We start from the raw sequence: 18,800 nt of genomic DNA on the forward strand, positions 1-18,800 counted from the left end.
GTAAATTATCTTCCAATAAGTTTGTTTTCAATAAGGGTAGTTTCATATTGTTATGCTTAGTGACCTAGATCTAACTTAAAACCACTCAATAAAACAGTCTTTAATGCACCCAGGAAAGGGAAATTAGGAAGGAATACATGAATTAAAAATTAAACTCCTAGCTAACACTTGAAGGGAAAAGGGTCTGGGCAAATTTAGGAGTTTGGGGAAAGATTGGGGCACATGAAATGGATCTTCTTATAAATGGAAATGCCTGCAAAAAAAAAGTACAATGGTGCAGCCAGTTAAACATTTGCCATCAGCCTGGTCATGATTTCAGGGTCCTGGGATCAAGCCCAGTGCTGGACTCCTTGCTCAGTGGGGAGTCTGTTTCTTCCTCTCCCTTTGCCTTTCTCCTCCCCATATATGTGTGCATGCTCTCAAAAAAATAAAATATTTATTAGAAAAAGAAAAGGAAAGCACACTAAGCTATTTTCTATCTATAAAGGAAAAGAACAAGACAAAACATTCCAGTCTTCCCTGGATACTGCAAGCAGTCATTGGGGGATAGAATTGTTTAAACAACCAAGGAAGACCAAAGAATTTGTCTTTGTAGACATGTTTAGCAATGTCTAGCTATACTGAGTGACCTCATCAGACAGACCAGTTCTAGTTCTCAGATTTTCCCTCTACATCCAGCCTTTTCACCTGTATATTAAGGAAAGCTATAAATTGTTAACTTACAAAGTATTAAAGATAGATGGGATCTTATAGATAGATCACCTAATCCAACATACTATCAGAATCATGCTGACTGCCCAATATAATAGCCATTAGCCACATATACCTATTTAAATTAAACCTAATATAACTTAAAATTAAAAATGTAGTTCCTCAGTCACATTAGTCATATTTTAAGTTCTCAGTAGTCAAAACATATGCTTCCATCATCACAGAAAGTTCTAGTAGAGAGTGCTAGGTAGTTGTTAAGCCCTCAGTTCTTAAGAAAGACACTCTGGTTTAGAACCCTGGCTCTACCATGTACTAGATCTATGAATGGACAAATTACTCTGCCCTTCTGTGCCTCAGTTCTAGCTCTATAAAATGGAGTAATAAATAATGTAATGATGGGATTAAGATCATTGTTTTGAGGATTAAACAAATCCTTATCCAATTCATTTAAAACTGTGATCAACACTTAGCAAATACTGGGTTTTATCATTTACAGATAAGAAACTGACACCACGGAGCGCCCGGTGGCTCAGTGGGCTAAGCCTCTGCCTTCGGCTCAGTTTCGTGATCTCAGGGTCCTGGGATGAAGTCCCGCATTGGGCTCTCTGCTCAGCGGGGAGCCTTCTTCCTTCTCTCTCTCTCTGCCTGCCTCTCTGCCTGCTTGTGATCTCTCTCTGTCAAATAAATAAATAAATAAATAATTCTAAAATTAAAAGAAAGAAAGAAAGAAGACGCTGACACCACCAGCTCATGGAAAATCATGAGCAGCAGAGATGGGGTTAATTCTCAAATCTTCCAACTCCTATTCTTCCCACCACTCCACCAATTCTTTAGCATATTGCTTTTGTTTTCAATTTATCATCATCAAAGGAGATGTTTAAATATGAAGACTCGCACAAGAAAACGTTATTTAATATTTTAATGATTCCACTCAAAACTCTTAATTTAGAAACATACACTAAACATTTTTTACATTTTAAATAAAACTGTTACATCTGCAAAGCAGAAACTAGAGTCTGCTCATTGCTTCATGGGTTTTGTTGTTTTTTTGTTTAACTCAAGAGAAGTTACTGAAAAACTTTTTAGACACTAGCTCATTATATCATGAAATAAGCCAATAAAATAAGTAATTACTTATTAAACAGTACAAAGAACATCTTTTAGTGTTGCAATCGGAGTTAGGTATTTCAAATTATTTTAACTGAGCACATGTTAATTTACTTGTCACATCCAGGTAGAACAGCAGCATTAGGGTCCAAGAAAGTTTTATATGCAACTGTAATGCCATCTTTGTCCAATGCAGTCACCTGGTCAAAGGTGAGACTCAAAACAGGTGTAAGTGGAGATCTGAAAAATGGATAAAACATCAAAGCTATATGCAAAATCATACAAACATTGAAATTTGAGCACAAATAAATAAATAACAAAACCTATAATATCAGTGAGTAACAAAGTTGAGAAGTAAGTGAATTTCTTATTATATGGCACTATTGTTGGTACCTTAAACTGACACCTGAAATGCACATTTTAGTTTATTTGGCTGATTTATATGTCAAGGATAGTTGTAAAACATGTAATTCTTAAAAATCATTTCAATAATAAAAGCAAAGTATTTAGTTGAGGAAAAACAACCAATTGTCATTCATGCAACTTTTATTTTTTAACATTTAACTACAATGCAATACACCATTAACATTCTCTGGAGCTGACAATTAAGTGAATTCTTAATATTTGGTTATAAATTACTATTTTGTGAGCTCATTAAATGTTATGCTGATTTGATTTTTCATATTACATACTGTTAGGTACTTTCTTTTCTATTTAATTATTTGTGAATTAAAATCAAATAGGAAACAGACCTTAAATAAAAACAATGGCAACTGGCATTATGTCAACTATGAGCCTTTTCTTTTTTTCTAAATTGGTGACAAAGTCTTGCTATTTAACTTCATAATTATAGGACTCAAGCACATCACCTGTGTAGGATTGTCAAAAAATTTTAAACTGAATCTAATCATGAGAAAACATGAGACAAATTCAGAATGTAGGACATTCTACAAGAAAACTGCCTGAACTCTTAAAAACTTCAATGTCATGAGAAGCAAAACAAAAGGCGAGAGAATATTCTAGATTAAAGAGAACTAAAGGAGAACGTAATACACGAATCTTACTTGGATCTTAGACTACAAGAAACTCTAAAGCACATTTTGCATAGTTTAAACATAGATTGTATATTAGATGATGTTACATTATTGTTGACTGTGCTAGATATTACAATGTGGTGACATAGAAGAATATCCTATTCTTCACTTATATGATCTGAAGCACTTATGAGTGAAACTTGAGTGACTGTCTGGAAATAATCTCAAAGCTCTCAAAGAGAGAGAAGGGAGATAGAAGAGGTAAAACTAATGAGGCAAACTCTAAACTGGTGTACCTAGGTGAAGGATACATAGGTGTTAACTGTATAATTTTTTCAAGTTTTCTGTAGACTGGATATATTCCAAAATAAAAATTGGGAGAAAAATAATGACAGGACTGAAAAAGCAGATATCGGCAAAATCAACTTTTATAAATGAGTAAGCTAACTCCCCATGTCAACACATTAAAATTACTACCTAAAAATGAGTATCATTTACTTAGTACATATTGCACATTCTCTCAAGAGTTTTAAACTAGACCTAGGAAATAACCTTTAGACATAAATTTCAGAAATTCCAATAGTAGCAAAATGCTATGATGGTTTCCTAGTGCTTTATATTGGATTCAAGACCAGAAAAAAATTATTTTGTTAAAATAAGAATGACATAGAAACAAATATACACTTATGAATTCTTCCAGCGACAACCCTGTTGATTTTAGAGTATTCCAGATACTTTGCATTTTACTAAGTTATTCCACAAGTATGATCCAACAAACCAAGAACAAATGTTTCACCTTGTCAAAATATCATATTATAACAAACATTATTAAAAATATCAAATTAGTCATTGATTTCACTTTAATGATGATATTTAAGAAGATATTATTAGACACACATTTTATTAAAGCCTTTCCTTGTAATTGGAAGAGCTTGCTAAATTATTCAAGAATTCTCGCCACTATAAAATTCATCACTGTTCTACCATTATAAAAACAATTCTCACAATGTAACAGAATTATATCTTGAAATCTGTCTATGAAAGAAAACATCATTCCTTACATATATTTTTAATTCTATAAATTACACAGCATAAGAAATTATTAAACATTTTAATTTCCCTCTCCTGGGAGAGAAGAAATCAAATTTTATAATATACTATCTACAACTAGTCCCACCAACTTCTTCCAAAACCTTCCTGAATTTGTGAGCAGACTTATTTCAGTATTTGAAATCTTGACTCTTAGAATATATAGCAAATCCAATCAGTTCCTAGTCCATCAATGTAATTTCATTATAATTAATATACGATCAATAACACTCAATAAGCGAAGTTATTTTCCCCTACTTTCCCTATTCAGATAAATAAAGGCTTAAAAAATTTTTTAAGTCGGCAGAAAAGTGTGTTTAAGTTTCCTGACAAGCAGTTTCCGAGTTCATCTGGATGTGTCCTGTCAAAATATGCATACATTTCTAAGATATTCCACACAACAGCCCAGCTCATCAGTGCCTGCAAACTGCAGCCTTTCTGTTTTCCCAGAAACACAGATAATTTTATGCAGGAATTTACAAATCTACAAAAATTTACACAATGCTCAGCAATAACCAGTAATTATTGTGGGATAATGTAAGGCGCTGTTGAGGAATATAACTTAGATAGGATAGGGCTTACAAGCTTTACCAATTTATCTTTAGCTGTCCTGTCATTGGTGCTTAAAAGGTTAAGACTTTATTTGTGAAAACATAGAGAGATAGTGGGGAATCATGTTGTCTACAGCTTCATAAATCTTGCTTAAGATCCTTTTCAATTACCATCCATTTCTCCTTTAAAAAGGGACAAAAAAATAGAGGAGTGGAAGCAGGTCAGGGCAGTGTGCGACAATGACAGTGTGATGGGCTTGGGCCCCCCGTGGCGTTTCCATCTGCTATCATTAAGGTGACTACTCAGACATGAACAAATCCCACTTGCTGTGCTGACAGGCAGACTTCAAGAACTATGACAAGGCATTAAGACAGAAAGTCAGAGAGAGAGAGAGAGAAAGAGAGAGAGGGATGTCATATCTCACAAACAATACTGCCTCACAAAAAAACGCCCCTGAAATTTTATTGGAATTCAAGATTTAAAAAAAAAAATTCATAAAGTGTGCTACTTGGCTTTTCAACTTTCCTTTTAAATTAGCTTGCCCCTGGAAAGGTTGAGGATAGACAGAATAAACACCTTGCTCCTACCTGTATGCTTTACCATAAGAGACCCAAATTTTCTGCTCATTTTTCAGCAAAAGTGGATTCTTAATTTCTTGACCATGCTCATCAAAAAGCCGGATTGAAGAAAAATTGAGGCCTGATGGGTTGATGGGTGATCCTTGAAGCCTTTGATGAATCTTGAGAAGTAACTGGTATTGGGGGAAAATAATGAAGAAGAAGTAGTAATGTAAAATGTGAACATCTATAACAAACTGTCTCGTCTCTGTAACAAATGAATCCAAACAAATGATAATTAAATTCATATGGAATGTTAAAAGAAGTGTGAAATGATGGCAATGTTTAGCTCAGTGTAAAGTAACAAAATGAGCATGGGCTTTTAACCAGCAGGGGGTGCCACAGGCTTGTGATTGAGCTCTGACCCTTTGGCACAGGGACTGAAAGCAGATGTGACAGCCTTAGAGAAAGAGCATTTAGCTTCCCCACACGGTAAAAGTCCTCTTTGATAAGGGTTATGCTTTTCTTGTCCGAGCCACACATTTTGTTAGGATCCTTCCAGAGCACGTTCAGATTTTAGAATCAGCAACCTCCTCATCCCCAGATAACTGCAGATTACCATGGTAGAACAACTCACCACTCTCAGGATTGCAAAAATAAACAGGATTTTCAGCCAATGTCTGTTCACCTACAAGAACTCCTTTGAATGTAGTTCAATTAAGAACCTTGCAAAAGCTTGTGAGCTGCTTCAGCAATGAATGTTTTCAAGTTGTGAGTAAGTCATAATTGGAATATGAAGTATGAAAGGCTCTCATTTGATATTTTAAATGATAGCATTGCCAGTGTTTGCTTCTCTCTTACATTCAGGTTACAGCAAGATCTTCCTAATTTCAGGCACATTTTAGTGAAAGTAAATCCCACTGAACTGTATGGTATATGGAATTTTGAGGACATTTTTCTTTATCCATCAACTTTGAATGTTTAGGCCTCTGCTCCCTCCCGCTCTGCACCCCACACTATCCACCACTGTTCTCCCCTGAGCCTTCTGTCTTCTCTCCCTTGTCAGTTCTTGTGTCTCTCAATTTTTCGTTACTCTGTAATCTCTGCAGGGATGCGGATACATTTGTGGCCTTTTCTTGCCTCGTTGCTATATGGGATCCTTTTTTTGCTCCTTCTATTAATTCCCATTGAAGGTATCTTGAGAAGCTAAATGCCAAAGCTCAGAGGAAGAAAGACAAAGTGATAATATTGCCATATATCTCAGTATCCTCACCTATTGGCTATAAACTCTTGTCCAGGTAAAAGGTTTTCTTTGACCAGCAACCATATTTACAGAATACCTAAAATTTAGGCTTTGTTGTAATTAGAGATGAACACCCATATCTCTGATTTCATTAGCTCTGCTAATGTTTTCCTCACCTCTGTGTTGACTAGATTTTTACCCTGCGTCAGAAAGGCTGAAAATAATGACACATTTTTCATTTCATTAATGTTAGTATTTCTCATCCTGCCTAACTAAGTCCTCTGAATTAAAAATAATGATTCTTGTTCTCCTTGGGAGTATAGTAGACAAGATACAAGAGCAGTAAAAATCTGCATAGTTCTTGGTTTTGTTCATTGGAACCACAAATACAGTTTGAATTCTATAAACAGTTTTTACAAAGCCCCACATTTATTTCTGTGTGATCTCAGCCCTTGAGCTTATTTTCTGTTGCTCTGCTATTATTTCAGAAAACTTGTAAAGCTGATCATCTTTGGAATCACAGTGATTTTGTTTTACAGGCATCACCTTTTTTTTTTTTTTTTTTTTTTTTTTTTTTTTTTTTTTTTTTTGTAAAGGGGAAAGATATAAGTGATTTAAGGCCTGATCCAAGAAAGAAATGTGCACATAAGAAACAGGAGTATGTGGCAGAAGGATATGAACACCTGACCACTTAACCAAATTCATTTTCACAGGAGTAGCATTGCAATCTCTATTTTTTTCAACTTGGTGACAGACTGCATTTTAGGTGTTCAAAGAAGAGCATTCAACAGCCAACAGGGGGTAAGGGCCTTGGTATCTTTCATCTCTAGGTCATTGGTTAGGGCTAGGCTATGGCAACCAAAAGTTGTGATAATCTTCACCCATTTATCTATAAACCTATCATCACCAGGCTTTTATAGGATAAGAATTTGTTCAGGGACCTGAGAAGACTGTGAAAAATCTTGGGCTAATGATTGAAACAAGTGTGCACCAAAGGAACAGTCATCCTTGGGTATCACAAGGGAATCTCACTAACAGAGAGCTTTATTGTGCCCTAATTCAAGTTTTCCCTCAGATTTACTTGCATGTAAAAGCAAAGCATAGATGAATTTCAGCATGCTTTCACTCAACACAAGAACTTTCTACAAAATAATATCTTCTTGTATAAGATAAAACAAATGCTATTTTTAATTTTAATGTAAACCAAAAAAAAAAAAATTCTAAGATGAGTAAAAGGAAAACAGGTAGAAAATTCTAGGAAGACTTTTTTTTTTTTTTAAAGATTTTATTTACTTATTTGACAGAGAGAGAGATCACAAGTAGGCAGAGAGGCAGGCAGAGAGAGAGGAGGAAGCAGGCTCCCTGCTGAGCAGAGAGCCCGATGCGGGACTCGATCCCAGGACCCTGGGATCATGACCTGAGCCGAAGGCAGTGGCCTAACCCACTGAGCCACCCAGGCGCCCCTCTAGGAAGACTTTTATACCATGGTGATTCATATAGTCAGAGATGTGATAGTAAAAAGAAACCAACCAAGGCTCTTGATCCTTCTCTCTCTAATCAATCAAGGTAACATTTCCCATCTCTCCTGGGCCCAGCCAAAGATCAGATCAGATGAACATCTAATTCTACACAACCTTTGTGTTGCATACTCTCCTAACTCTATACTAAATTACAAAGGCCAGGTAATGGATACCACCAGGAAGAAGCAAGTTTGAGGGTGCTAAACTGAAGGGGGGTCAAAAAGGAGCAAGTCTCTAAACAAAGGCCAAGGAACAGAGCCCAAAACACTGGTGTGTGCTAGGATGCATAACCCCAATTTGTAAACAACAGGGCATTCATCGTCCTTTTATGCAAGACAAAGACCCAAATAAAGCCCCTGAACATGTTGGTTCTACCTGAGAAACGTCCCAATTGTCCAGAAAATAAGCAAAGATAAGAGTGCCTAAGATAAACCATCTGCATATGCTTGCAATGAGCACTGAAGACTAAGGCTATAGGCTAGTTGCTCAGGGTCTAGGGCTTAGTAATACCCCCAACCCAGCACATACCCTCCACTGAATATCGTGTCACTTCTTTTCAAAATGTAAACTAGAGGGCAATCCCAGAGTCCAGTGTAGACAGATTTCCAAATACAAGCATAATGAAGGTTAAGACATTGTTAAGTATGGGACCAAGAGTTAATACTCTTCCAAAGCTGAGAGCCTAAGAAGTTCAAAAGTCCAGCTTGAGACTATCAATCTTTACAGAGCAACAAATGATTAATATTCTCAAAACAACTTTAAAGATGCAATTGTCTAAACTAACTACAAGTAACCTGAGAGATATTTATAGCCATAAGCAAAGAGAAAACTCACTTTTTCCATCATATCACCAGTTTGAGTTGGGTTATTAGACTCCAGGTCTTTTTTGCTGATGCAAACAGAGATCTCGCCAGTGTCTTTACCATTTTCAAATATCTGAAAAATAAACACATTCAAAAATTAAAAATTAATACATGTGCCTACACATTTGTACATATGTTCATACATACATAGATAAAGGGAAGCAGTCCTGGCTTTGCACAGTGTGGTGTCAACTGAAAGTCATGCATGTGGAAAACTGCAAAGCAAGGCATGTCTCTATGAACAAGTACAAGTAATTGGCAATGAAAATCAACGGGACTAGTATAAGAAAGTCTCCTGTTTCTCCTTACAGTTTCAGTGTCCTTAACCTGACAGGCATTCCCTACATTTTAATAAAATACTTTAGAAAGGTGGTCATTAAAGGAAAAATCACTGCATTGGAGGCGTAAATGGAACAAGCACTAAAGTAAGGTCAGTTAGCGACCAATTAGCTAGTTCATTTCATCCTTCTTGAAAACATAAAGCCACAAATTACATGAGGAATCTTTGACTTATATGTAAAATGTATCAGCATTCATGGGCTGACTCAGTCAGCAGAGCATGCAACTCAGGATATCAGGGTTGTGAGTTCAAGCCCTATGTTGGGTATAGAGATGACTTAAAAATAAAGCCTTTAAAAAATAGAAATAATAAAATATATCCGTGTTCACCTCATCTTCGAACTCACTAAATGAAATTCAACCTGACAGATTTATTTCATAAGAATACGATGAAGCCACCCATTTTAAGTGCACATATGCAACCAGTTGGTGGTAACAGAGACAAAATTCTTAAAATTGCATCATGCAACACTTGCTGAGAAAAATGTTAGCAAGAGTTCTGGTCTGAAATATCCGAACAAACCAGTTCAGAAGGAGCGATCCAATAGAGTGAACACCATCCCCTAACCACATTGCAGACCCACATGGGGTGTGCCATTCCATTCACCAGGCTCTTAAGACTAGAAGCAGGCCCAGAGAGGCCTAATGACTAAGCTAAATCCTTGCTTATTTTATTTTTCTCAAAAGTTCTTTTCTTCCCTTTCTGATACACCTATTACATCAGAGCAGTCATTGTATTTAACTCTAGTGCTATTTCCAGAGAAGATAATCAAGAAAAATATCTTATTGAAAAAGGAAGAAAACCATCTTCTGCTTTTGAGACAGTTTTGAGTTATTTAATTAGTCCTAATCTAATTTGGGAAATAATGTGCTTCCATAACACTTCCTTAGGCTTCAGAAATGAAAGAAAAAAGAAAGAAAGAAAGGGAAGGAGGAAAGAAGGAAAGAAAGAGAAAGATGGATTTTAAAAAAAGAGTAATACTGTTCAAGAATTGTAGGTATTTCTCTACTCAGTGCTTTTAATCATGCTAATAATCCCTGGAGATAGTACAGCTATCAGCCTTTGTACTTTGATATACTTTACCCTATAGCATCTTTTGTTAATCAAGATTTTTTTTAAAACCTCTTTTCTGAGTACATACACAATTCTGAGCAAGAAATCTCTCGACTTTTGCAAGGAATTTTGTAAATCCAACCCAGGGTTGCCTGCAAACCGACAGGAAATAATTTGGGTGGAAAATCTTATTCTCCCAACAATCTCTTCAGAGCCCTCACCTGGAATAGAGCTTTTAAACAACAGTGACATTTGGCAGGGATGGTCACAACTCTGGACGTCGCACATTCTGCAAAGTTAACATTGACAAAAGCACAGTTTGGAACTTACTAATATTCCTTTGTCAAGACTTGCTAGATGTGGAATGACAGTGTAGAAAATTATGTTCTAGAAAAGAGCAGTGTGCTACTGCCAAACTGAGAAAGCAAAAAGAAGTTGGCCAATCCCTAAGACCTTCATTAGCTCTCTGCTTCCTTCACTACCAGTAAGAAGTCTGTCTGCCCTTCTATATCCAGAAGTGTTCTCAAAAACAAACAAACAAACAAACAAACAAGGCTGGCTCTGGTCTCCAGAATATCTATAAAGGCATTTAAATACATGTATATATGTTTTAGAGTTTAAGTAAAAGTATAGGTATTTAAGTGAAAGAAGGCTGCTGTCCATCAGTCATTTATATAATGTATTGTTTTCTGTATTTAAGGCTCACCTCTCATTTTTAGGGTCTTCATTACTATGTTCATTTTTCTAAAAGCCAAGTATTATATTTATTTTTTTCTTCCTTGGCATGAGAAGTATTTTTACTTCTATCGTCCAATGTCTAAACAAAGAGCACTCTCTAAACAGAGTTTCTGTGATTGACTAAATATAGAAAAATAAAAAAATAGTCTTTTATTTTCCTGCTGCCTGATTCTTGGCTTAAGAAAAACTGACTGCAGTAGTGGCTTCCCAGTGGCTCTCTGCATAGCCTCACCTCCCTACAGCTCTAAAATTAAATTCTTATCCTTGGAGTGAAATGATGGAAAAAGCTAACTGAGGCTAGTCTTGGGTCCCAAGGAGTAAGATAAAAGAACCTTTAAAAACAGTGATCCAGATCCTCTTGAAAACATGGTAGCTAATGACTAGTGAAAAAAAATACCTATGAATAAGAATTTACTTCTATGATTAGTTATAACAAGTAAAAAGTTTTAAGGAATGTTTTCCATTAACTACAGTCTTCTTATTTTCCTTCATGTCAATATTGACTTTTTTAAAGCAGAATTAAATTAGATTAACACCAATGTTTTATTGTAATGTTGTTGATTGACTCATTCACTCAACAAATATTTACTGAGTGCCTACCATGCCAACCACTGCTCAGGTAAGAAACACCAGTGAGCTAAGATTCCTGCTTTTGAGGAACAAGTAAATGAATCATATAGCATAGTCAGGATACATCCAGGTCTTCTAAATGCTAATTGTTCATTCTTTTTTTTACAGAAGGACCACCAAATTATATAAACTTGGTAGACCCTCAATAGAATTTGGTGGGCCTTCTTTAATAAAAGGAATGCAAAATTACAAATGTAAAACTAGATACAAAATATTCATTTAAAATGAGAAAAGAATTCACAATTTACACACATTAAAAAGCTCACACATAGTAAAAATATTAAAAAAATATTTCCATTAATTACCTATCCAACACATGTTTTCTCTGAATTGTCTTTGATCATCTTTTCATGTGGTAATTTGGTTACATTTTCTATAAGGAGAATAGGAATAATTCTTTAGCACTGTTAATCTGGCATGGTTAATCAAAAGTTTTTTTTATTATTGACTAGAAAAATCTCTTTCTGTCAGGCTCTGTGCTCAACGCAGAGTCTGCTTTGGATTCTCTCCCCCCCCACTTTCTCTCTCTCAAGTAAATAAATAAAATTGTTTAAAAAAAAGAGAGCACCTGGGTGATTCAGTCAGTTAAGCACCAACTCCTGGTTCTGGCTCAGGTTGTAATCTTGTTGTCCTGGGATTGAACTCAAATAAATGAATAAAATCTTGTAAAAAATGTTTAAAAAAGAAAAATCTCTCTCAGTATCATAATTCTGTTGATCATTTTATAAAAGTATTTAGGATTGATGTCAATTTTGGGGAAAACCTGATCAGGTTTCTTTAAAATATGAGCTATAAAATGTGGAAGAATTTCCTACAAATAGCTGGCTTTATTATTTTCACACCATGTTCTTCCTCCACCACCTATATACTTTTGAAGCCAAACACGCTAATCCATAGACAGAAAGCAATACACTCTAGCCAGCAGGTAGTAGCCATCTTCCTGGAAGTGCTTTCCGCATCAGAACAGCTGGCACTAACTGAACTATATATACAGGGAAGTGACTGCAAAACATTAATTACATTCCGCTATACCCAAACTAAATGTATCCCCTACTCAGTATCCCCCCCGCCAGACCTTAAAAATGCATGCAACCAGGGCACCTGGGTGGCTCAGTGGATTAAAGCCTCTGCCTTCAGCTTGGGTCATGGTCCTGGGGTCCTGGGATTGAGCCCCGCATCCCGCTTTCTGCTCAGGGGGGGATCCTGCTTCCCTCTCTCTCTGCCTGCTTCTCTGCCTACTTGTGATCTCTGTCTGGCAAATAAATAAATAAAATCTTTTTTAAAAATGCATGCAGCCACTTGGTACAAGGGAAAACTTGACAGAGAGGAAGTTGGCGGACAATGACAGAAACAGACAATGGTCTCAACCAATTTCAGTTAAGATATATTTGCAAATTTTACAAGAATATGTGGCCATTGCACTCAGTGCTCATGTGTTTTCTCCCAGGGTTTTCAAAGGGGTCCATGCAGGGAAGGAAACCTGAAGCTTAAGTTTCATTAGCTTCATGGTAATTGCACCTCTGAGATTGTTAGAAGGTGCTAAGTGCTACCTAAAAAAGGGCAGGGGATATAGGGTCTGGGATCAGGAGTGTGATGGGCAGCACCATATGAAGCAGGTGACCAGAACAGGCCTTCAAGAGAGGAAAGATTTGTGTAAGGACTTGCCAGGGAGAGTTAACCAAGCAGATAGGCTGGGAGAAGAGAATTGCAGGCAGAGGGAGCTGCTTGAGCAAAGAAACTAAGGCAGAGATGTGGCCGGTATATTCTAGGAACTGTGAGAAGACTAGTGTTATCAGAGCAAAGTGATAGAGGGAGACGGTAACATGAAGTCAGAGGGTTAAGAGACTGGCAGAGAAGTGGAGAACCTTTGCAGGGTTTGGAGCAGAGCAGAAACAGAATCTAACTTAAAAGGATTATTGTGGCTGCTGGGCAGCGAGCAGACTGCAGGGAGTATCAGCCGTCTAAAGAATGGATGATGGGGGCTCCAACCACAGTGGTAACCGTGAACATGGTTAGAAATGGTCTATTTCTGTTGCTCATTCCTGGGTAATTGTACTTGTTCATTTGTGTATTAGCAGGGTTGGGAAATAAAATTTGAGCTAAGCAAATACTTCTGAAATATGATATTTGTGTCTATGGGTATAAATAAATCAAACTGAACATAACTGTCCATAAGCAGTATTTGTGAAGGCAGAAAAATATCAACGAAGTACTAAAAAGATTTTATTTAATATACAGTGACCAAAACTTACCCCTTATGGGGAAAGATGACCTGAATGAGTTTTGACCTAATGTGGTTCTTTGACAGGTTTGTCTGGCATCATTCATCATATCTGTTTAAGGGCTTGTATAAGGTCTAGTTCAGTGCCTTTAGCCAGCCTTTAATACTGTGAAGTCTGGTTAAGAGCTAGCTGTGGAGGAACACCAGGTTCCCAAATGCTCCATAACTGCTGGGCAGACCACCCAGGAAGCTCTTCTGTGTGTGAGTAGAAGACAAACACCTAAGCTTCAAAATACCTCAGGATACAACGCTGTCAAGAGGCAATAATAAGAAAATGACGCTGTAGCGTGTTGCCAACAGTTGAGAGGCTGTGCAGAAACGGGATTTACTACTAGTGGTCCAGTGAAGAACAGGAGTATAAAATGGCCACACAAAAGTACTTGGCATATTTCAGGTGGATATAATTAAAGATGTTGAAACAAGGTTAACTGACACATTGTTTGGATTATGATCCCCAGAATGCAGATTCTGAAGCCAAGATCTACTCAAAGGAAGTATACTGGTGAGCCTTCTTCCGAGCAACACTGGTCGGGAGTGAGGACATCGGGAGTGGGTAGGTCAAGGTGAACTGTGATGTAGTGGCAACAGAGGCCTCAGGTGGGAGCTCTAGAGCTGGAATGGCCGGCCTTTCAGAGTCATCCAGAACTCAGTAAGGAGAAGGAGCCCTGCCTTCTCACTGTGTGGGAAGCAAATGTTGGCTGCAGGCTGCCCTCGGGATGTGTGCCTGTTCTTGGGAGAAACGGTTCCTTTACACAGAGGGCAACTCCCCAATTAGAACAGAGCTGTGGCAGCTGGGGGTGGGTATCTCAGTCTTGAAGAGGGGATTCTGGCAGTAGCGGGCACGGCATCCACTACACGCATGCCTGGCAATCCTGAGTGCGGGGGGCACAATCACACACACGCACTCACTCAATACTACAAAGCAAACACATCTTACAGGGACGTCTCTCTCAAAGGTTAAATGACTCACCCGGGAGCAAATCTACTCATAATGGGTAAGGAGATCCTCAGAAATGAAATCTTCTAGTGTTTTAATTACAAATATCAAAGTTTAGTCTTATATATAGTATTAAGAACTTTCAAAGATGAAACTTGATATGAAAAAATTTAAGGACACAGAAAAGTATTTTAGTGTAAAAGGTTTTTTTAACCTAAGTCAAAGAACATGAAAATGGAAATGAAATATTTGTCTCATGTGAGATGCTAATTAGCCATGAAAAAAATCTTCATCCAATCAGAATTCAAAATCACATTTAGAGATAGAAAACAGCTCAAACTGAATTAATATTATAAGTACGTTAAATCAAATAAATATGCTATTAGGGCTTTCATGTTTATAGACTTGCAAGATAATTTTTAGAATATTCACATTTTCTATATTTTCTCAAATGTATATATCAGTCAAACAGTAAACATATCTAACTTAAATATTCAGATAAAGTGATAATCACAAAACAAATATTAAAATTATGGGACTCAGGCAATGAAAACTTAATAATGAATTAGTATGTTTATACTGCATATACAAAAAAGCGTTTTAGTGCCTAACAGATGTCTTTAACTAGTATTTTTTTTATTTATTTTTTCTTATTGTGTTAGGTTAGTCACCATAAAATTCATCATTACTTTTTGATGTAGTGTTCCAAGTTAAGTAGTATTTAACAGGTGAGGAGCTAGTATGTTTTATCCCAGGAAATGAAAATACACTTAGGTAAAAACAAGTTACATAGTTGTTAAACTTTATCAGTTTAAATGGTATCTGGACAAAAAGTCAAATAATATTTTAAAGCCCATTAAAGGGATACCTGAGAAAATAATTTATTTTAAAAGAGACACTTTAAGTTTCCTCTACAAATAGGTTGAAGCAGAGCCCACCATTTAGCAGATGCAAATTGGGTGACTGCGTATGGGGCAGAATTTTAGGTGAGATCCAAAAGCCAAAAATATCTCTCCCACCAACTTGTCAATACTTGAAATGCCACTTAGAGATTTACTCCTTTGTCATAATTAAAATACCACGGAGGAAATTATATTCAGCCGTACAGGTTATTGATCCTTTGAGGCTGTGATTTTCGGTCTCTGCTCTCTGGAATCCCTCAGCAGGCTTGGGGTGGGTGGAGGGCAAGAACGGAGGTCTGTGGTCCCAAGCGGGAAACAAACCTGAGTGAGTCTGTGTGGGCAACCACCATCCTGGCTTCAACTAGGGTAGATCCTACTTTTGTTTATATAGTAGATTCCAAAAAAGAATTTTAATCTAAGAAAAATATATTGTTATAAACTGTCTTAGCTTGAAAGAAAGTATGGCACGCCCTTTTCAAAAGAACGAAACTTGAAAAAAGGTGGTAAATGAGAACATGGGGTACCTGACAGTCTAAACTGGGGGCTTAGGGGGTGGGGATGGCTGAAGGCCAACAGAGGCTGAGGATGGAGAGGCTGCGAAATGGCCATCACAGGCTTCACAGTTAACGTGGGAGCAGGACTACATTTCCCTGCCTTTAAGCATTTGAAGTCACATTTTGGGGGCAATGGGTGGCTCAGACAGTCGAGCAATCACTCTCGACTTTGGCTCCAGTAGTTTTCTCAGAGTCATGGAATAGAGCACTGCACGGGGCTCCCCGCTTAGCGTGGAGTCTGCTTGAGATTCTCTCTCCCTCTCTCTCTCTGCCCCCCCAACTCTAAAATAAATTAAAAAATCTTTTTAAAAAAAATGTCACATTTCATTGTTTTGTTAGAATATTTCTTTTAAGGAACTTCCCTGCCATTCCCATTTTTCTGTCTATTGACAAAGTAAAATTTCCAAAACAAGGCGAAAGTTCTACAAAAATATTTTCTTTGTATCCAATTAGAATTCTCACTAAGATATGAAAATGTTCTAAATTATCTGGATGACAGTGGCAAGGCAAATGTGCTTGCCTGTCATGTCCTAAGCCAAGTAATTTCAATAAGCCCTTTATACATGAGGATCTTTCAAGAAGAAATGAAACAAAGATCTCATTTTGTTGAAATTAATTTAGTGCCTAAAATTCTATTTAATTGGGATTAAAGTATAAGCTGTGTAGATCTTGTCAGTAGTGGGTATAATATAATATAATATACCATATACCAGAGTTTGGTAAGTTAAGGCTTTTTTGGAAGCTCCTGGATTTAATATATTGCTTTTCAAAGAAAATGAGGACTTCTTTTTGATGAGAAAAACATAGTCACATCTCCCAAATCCTATTTCAGTAGGGGAAATGAACATCTTAAGATTAAATATGAGCTAAATCAGCAGACTTCCCCAAATTCTCAGCCTCAGAAATCATATTCTCATCTTTAGGTAGGGTACATGTTTTTAATGCTATTCAGTGTCTTTTTAGAATATATCAAATATGCCTACAAATTTAATTTCCCCCTTAATATGAATAAGGGGAAACTGGGTAACTAAAACCTGTATAAAAGTTTGCCATCTATGGCAGTCCATTTTTATTTTAGTAAGTAATCCATTTTTCATAAAACATTATTGAAATGGTATGTAGAATCTTAAGTAGGTGTAAATGTATCACTTCATTTGCACTTAGTAGATAATCTGTATTCATTTCTATGTTCAGATGATGAATTGACGCTTGATAATATCCATGGTGAGTTGGGCTAACATAGATGTCAGTGGGTAATTCAGGGGATGGGAGCATATGTAGGAAGAGAATCTCAATGACTTGAGCATCTCAAACACTCTGTGAAAAAGCTAATTGAGAGGTAAAAACAAATTAACTGCTATGGAGAAGGACAATCTCCCCGAGAGAGACAGTGTGCCGAGAGCAGTAAGGTTCAGTGGTTGCATTTAGTCCGGGTAACTGCTGGGACAGTAATCCAGCTCTGGCCTGTGGACTTTCCCTGCTGACTGCCCACCTGGCAATTCTCTGGGCACCTTCAAGGCTGTCAGGACTGTGCAAGGAAAGCTGCTCTCATTACAACCAGCTCTGCATGGGAGCTGATACCCCGACCAATTGCTTTTCCCTGATTTTGATCCAGACGCAGTTTTTCTCTTCAGCGGGTCTAGGAAGGGAAGATTGTATCTTCCTGTGCACAGAGATTTACACCTGGCTGCAAATGCCTGTCAGGAAATAGGCTGAGGTGAATACACTGGCATTTCCCCCTAACAGTTGAAAGATGAAAGGAAGGAAGGAAGGAAGAAGGAAGGAAAAGGAAGGAAAGAAGGAAGGAAGGAAGAGGAGGAAAGAGAGAGAGAGAAAGAGAGGAAGGAAGCAAGCCAGCAAGCAAAGCAAAGAAAGAATAGAATAGAAAGTAGAGCAGATGAGTGGTTTCTGTGCTTACTGCTAATCGTTATTCCATGAGATGCTGGAAGGCATTCACAGGATCTCAAGTTTCTTTGCCTTTAAAATGAGCAGTCTGACACTTGCCTACTGTGATAAAATCCACACATAAAAATTAATAATCTCCATCATATTTTGCCCAACATTTAAGGAATGTTCTTAAAATCCTAACTATGACCCTGAATATTCCAATCTTTCGAGTCTCGTCATAATTCCTTTGAAAATGAATGTCATTTTGGAACATTTTAGTATCTGTACTTAACGCATATCCTGAGTTTGTTTTTCCAATGTTTATCCAAATAATGTAGGTGAAATAACAGAACAGCTCAGGGATTATAAATACATATCTGGGGAAAGTGGTTTAAACAGAAAGACAAAAATCAAGGGCTGTACAATGGAAATAAAAACATAATGCACACACAGTGATGAGTCCATTCAAGAAACAAATCTTGCCACTATTTTACGGATAACCTGTTTTCTCCTTTTATTCACTTAATTGCTCCACATATTCCTAAATATATAAATAAACTTTCTATTAATACATATGGTTAGAAAGCCTCAAACTTTAAAAAAAAAATGACCACCAAATAATCTCAAATGGATTCATGGTGTTCTTGTGCCACTGGTAGAGCAAATTCCATATTCAAATATCTAAATCCAAATTCAGATGTCCAAAGCATAGGGATGGCTAGGTATCGCAGATAAAAGTTAGTCTCTTTTCTGTTATCAATCAAATTATCCCATCTTCTGAAGAGAAATAAACCCATGAACT

At 36.9% G+C, this 18,800-nt stretch overlaps 1 protein-coding gene across 4 annotated transcripts in view; it reads right to left on the reverse strand.

Annotated features, from left to right (window-relative positions):
* DCDC1 (doublecortin domain containing 1) overlaps nt 1-18,800 on the reverse strand; it is a 439,829-nt gene that overhangs the window by 202,585 nt on the left and 218,444 nt on the right. For all 4 annotated transcript variants that reach the window (XM_044259009.1, XM_044259012.1, XM_044259011.1 and 1 more), the window contains 3 exons: nt 8,648-8,749; nt 5,081-5,244; nt 1,933-2,058 (listed from right to left, as the gene is read on the reverse strand). In XM_044259009.1, coding sequence (XP_044114944.1) covers nt 1,933-2,058; nt 5,081-5,244; nt 8,648-8,749 — 392 coding nt within the window. The remainder of the gene's footprint in view (nt 1-1,932; nt 2,059-5,080; nt 5,245-8,647; nt 8,750-18,800) is intronic.

This window comes from Neovison vison, chromosome 7 (assembly GCF_020171115.1).
Source record: "Neovison vison isolate M4711 chromosome 7, ASM_NN_V1, whole genome shotgun sequence".
NCBI lineage: Eukaryota > Metazoa > Chordata > Mammalia > Carnivora > Mustelidae > Neogale > Neogale vison.